This window comes from Rhopalosiphum maidis, chromosome 2 (assembly GCF_003676215.2).
Source record: "Rhopalosiphum maidis isolate BTI-1 chromosome 2, ASM367621v3, whole genome shotgun sequence".
Classification (NCBI taxonomy): Eukaryota; Metazoa; Arthropoda; class Insecta; order Hemiptera; family Aphididae; genus Rhopalosiphum; species Rhopalosiphum maidis.
Window position 1 is genome coordinate 14,044,400 of NC_040878.1, and position 4,662 is coordinate 14,049,061.

General features: G+C 28.5%; 1 protein-coding gene across 1 annotated transcript; it reads right to left on the minus strand.

The window, feature by feature from the left end:
* Nucleotides 1–1,193: 1,193 nt before the first annotated feature.
* LOC113551365 (kelch-like protein diablo) lies at nucleotides 1,194–4,399 on the minus strand. The gene is made up of 2 exons (XM_026953567.1): nucleotides 4,209–4,399; nucleotides 1,194–3,233 (listed from the first exon to the last, which is right to left on the minus strand). The coding sequence occupies exon 2, from the start codon at nucleotides 3,160–3,162 to the stop codon at nucleotides 1,423–1,425; it is 1,740 nt and encodes a 579-aa protein (XP_026809368.1). The 5' UTR covers nucleotides 3,163–3,233; nucleotides 4,209–4,399; the 3' UTR covers nucleotides 1,194–1,422.
* Nucleotides 4,400–4,662: the final 263 nt, after the last annotated feature.

Sequence of the window (4,662 nt, forward strand, 5' to 3'; positions counted from 1 at the left end):
AGTAACCTAATCATCCAAACCTTTAGGTATATATATAGGTATAACTTTGGGATATAACCAACATCAATTGAAATTGTTAAATATAAATAATATAATCTAACACCATGTAATATTGTTTAACAAGGCGAGTTCAGTTAGTTTATTTTGTATTTTAACTATTGATGATTCCTTTCATTAAAATATGATTTATTTGTAACACATAATTATGGCTCTGTTAAATTTTCTAAATGTAGTTATATAATTAAATATTTACTCACTATGTGCCTAAGTATATAAAATCATTACATATATTGAATAATGAATAAAAGTGCATATTTTTTTTTTAATTAAGTGCATAGTTCAGATTTTCATTGCAGACAAAAAAATCTTAGTCTTAATTATAACTATTTATATAATTTTTAAAACACTAAAACATATATTTTGGTCTTAATTACTTTTAAAACTAAAAAGTTTACATTGTTTTAAATTTTTTTAATTAAATAGTATTGTGTTTCAATATTGAATATTGATTCAATATTTTATAAATATGATTTTTTTTTTAATTTACGACAATGTACATATTATAATTATTTTCTGTGTTTAAAACTATGTATTAAACTCAATAAACTCATAGATTATTTTTAAGTTAAACAAAATAAAAGGAAGACATTGTTTGTATGTAAGTATTTATGATTAAATTTTACTTTTGACTTGTATACATAAAATGTATATATCTCCCAAATATCATAAAATTAATAAATGGTATAACACAATATTGATCTGTTTAAAATTATTGAGTATACAATTTAACAGAACACATCAGGTTAACAAACATGACTACTTAGAAATCACCTTGAACATACTTTTTCTAACAGTTGATACTTTGATAGTATACAATTATAACATCTCTAAAATCTATTATTATTAAATATTAATTAAATAGATATTATTTTCAATCCCAAACTATAAAATGTAACATTTAACATTATAAATAAGATTTTGATTTAAAAATATTTGTTTATTTTTTATAATGGGATGTGAAATATCTTATTATATCAAATTATTCTTTTATTTAATTGAATTAAATTTGTATCAGCTTAAATTTTTTTTAATATATATATATATTTTTATCAAATCAAATTTACACATATTGTATGTATTATCAATTTATTTGTGATTAATACATCAAAGAAAATTATCTTAAAAGCTTTAAGTTACAATAGGTATATTTTTAAGTTGCATTGTATTGCTAAAAAAAAATTCCTACAATAGCACTTTAAAAATAATTTTTCTCAAATTGTAATACATCTCAGTGACTGATCAGAGTAAAGTAGAGTAGAATATCACTGAGATATACTATAATTTGAGACAAAACAATATAAACAATAAATCTACACTATTAATTATATAATAAAATAAACAGATTTGTTAATCTGAAATAGTTTAAAAATTGTTATCCGTTTGAGGTGATCTCATTACTCCAACACCACCTCCAAGACGTCTATAGTTCATTGTTCCACAAAGCCGCCACTGATTTTGGCTTTGATCATATACTTCAATTGTTTTTAGGTATGCTGTTCCATCGAATCCGCCAACAGCATACAGTTGTCCATTAACCACAGCTAAACCTACACCACTTCTCCGAGATGTCATAGCAACTATTGGTGACCACGAATTTGTATGTGGATTATATCTTTCAGCACTACTTAATTCCATGCAATCATCACGGCCTCCCACTGCATATATCATATCTTTATAAACAGCACATCCCAAATGTTTCCTTCTTGTTGACATTGGGGCCATTACAGTCCATTTATTCTGTCTTGGATCATAACGTTCGACAGAACTTAATGGCGATTGTCCATCTGAACCACCAATAGCATACAAATAACCTCCTAATACTGCCACAGCAACACCTAATCTTCTTGTTGTCATGGGAGCCACTTTACTCCATTTATTTTCCTTGGGGTCATAACGTTCAACATGACTTAAACATTGTACACCATCTTGACCTCCCACTGCATATAGCAAACCATCCAAAACAGCCACTCCTACACTTGTTCGACATGAAGTTGTAGGAGCTACATCACATGACCATTGATTGGTCTGAGGATCATATCGTTCTATACTGTTAAGGTACGACTGTCCATCATGTCCACCAACTGCATATAACAAATCATTAAGCACAGCTACTCCAACTCCACATCTTCGTTTACTCATTTGTGCTTGTAACTTCCAATCTTCTGTTTGTGGATCATAACGTTCAACTGAAGCTATAGCATCTCCACTACACCAACCTCCAACGGCAAATAAAAGCTGACCCCTTTGAGTAGGTTTGCGAGGTCGAGTTCGGGGTCCTTGCATTAAAGGTCGTTCTTGTGGTAACAGTAAATAGTTTTTAGCTTCATCAACGAGATCTCTACATGTTTCATCACTACGAACTAATAAGTCAGCCCCTACTGTGCCAACTAGAAACTTAGGACTTAATAAAGGTAATCGTACATGCTGAAGTACCTGAGGAAGATTCTGTCGTCGCTCAGAAATATTATATTTCACCCAAGACATTGCAGCGCTGAAAACTTGCTCTTCTGTTCTCACATTAAGTTCGTCACTGGCAATTAAATCGATTAGTTGTGTAACTGGAAGAAGAAGAAATTCTTCACTTTCCATAACTTCTTGAAAATTATGCTGTGTATATTTATCGGCTACACGTAAAAGATCAAGACAAGAATGTGTATCTGCAAATGCTCTGATGCCCAGACAATTTGATGGATCGAGTTGCCTCCTTAAAAATTCACAACAAATATCTTGTATTTCCGTTAATTGCAACAGACAAGCAGCTGGAAGAAGAGTTTGGACATTAGATTCTTCTACTGTGATTCGAGCGGAATAACAAAATTCAATTAAAAGTTCCATTGCTATTTCATCCATATCACGTATAGTGACTTCTGTTTGTCGTGATTCAGCTAAGTCTCCGTTAAACATAGCCCTGAAGTAAGGACTACATGCAGATAAAATGTTACGGTGAGCGAATATTTTTCGATTGTTGATATTGAGAACAACATCACATAATTCACGATGACGGCGCATAGAACTGAATTCGGCTAACATACATCTTGGATGTTTATCAGAGACGTGTGTTAGCCGATTAGGCAAAGGTGAATCTGGTTCCATTGGACCCATATGTAGTGCACTAGACCGTGCACCAAGGGATGAAAAGAGATGCACGGGTGGAGAACACCAATCCCACGTACCTGATGCAAAAAAAATACATTATAATAATTATTTTTACAATCTTAAATTTTGCTAATTATTATCATTGATACAGTTAGAGGTCTTTTTAAATACCTATGACATAATTATTTCGAAAGTTTAAGCACTCCTCACTAACAAGTATTTACAAAAAATTCTCCAACTAGCAATTCACTTATGACATAGGTAAACTCAACCTTTAGCCCCTCCGGGTATATTTATGTTTTATTTACTAACTGTAAAAATGTATGAACTAAAAATAAACATTTATTTTATAAATTAATGATATTAAAATAAAAGTATAATTTTAACTGTGTATTTAAATGGCTACCTACAAAAGAAGATATATTAATAATTTTCTATTCTTAAGTTAATTACATGATCATTATTTAAATTTTCGTGTAATATTAAAAATATATTAATATTGTAATTAATAAACTATTTTTATTGCGAAACAGGCATTTATGTAAATACCATAATATGCTGAATCTCATTAAAAGCAGAATATAGAAGCGAGTATACTGAATAAATAGTTGTGTTTCTTTTGTATAATAATATTTAATCTCAATTAATAAGCTTACATGTATAAATAAATAAAAAAGTACACGCAGTTAAACAAAATTGTAAAAAATTACTATATTACATATATAGGTACATAAAACCATAGAACTTTTGAAACCTTAAAATGTTAATATTATCGAATTGAAAACTAATATAAAAGTATTATGGTTTGTTATTTTTGTATATATTTTAAGAATACAAGACTAGGTATGAATAATTAATATAAATACTATTCAATGTGTTTTCTTAAATATCTACAATATGTTTCAAAATAATATTAATTAAAGCATTATTTACAATGAATTATGAATATTTTAATTATGTCATTCAATATGAAAATAATATTATTATATATATATATATGGCTTAACCAATTCTAACATCATAAAATAAAAATATGAATATGTTGACTGTACCTTCAATTTTGCAGTCTATTTATTAACAATTTAAGTATAATAATGATGTTGACGTTTAAAGTAGTGTTGAAGTTTACAGTATTTTAAAAATTTCTATACAGTAAATATTAATGTATACATATTGTAAGTGTAAATATTAATTTGTCTTGAATCAATCGTCTTTTTTCTTTTTATAAATGATTTATGTAGTCGTAACAAATAAAAATTAAAGCAATAATCATAATAATAATAAAAACAAATATTATCAATAATCTTATCGTAATCGACCGTGACAGCAGTGTTGCCAGTAAGACAAATGAAAAATACCAAGGGTGTTATCTACGTGGTATCCCAACTTTACTGTAACCATATTTTTCCTGTTTCATCGATATTATTGTGGGTACAGTCGGCCCCTTGATAAAAGTTATAGCTGAGCATAGACCTTGTACTAGGGCTCTATTAAGATCTCTACACT

Coding starts and splice junctions, on each gene's coding strand:
- LOC113551365 (XM_026953567.1), bottom strand. CDS start 3,162: ATGGGTCCAATGGAACCAGATTCACCTTTGCCTAATCGGCTAACACAC.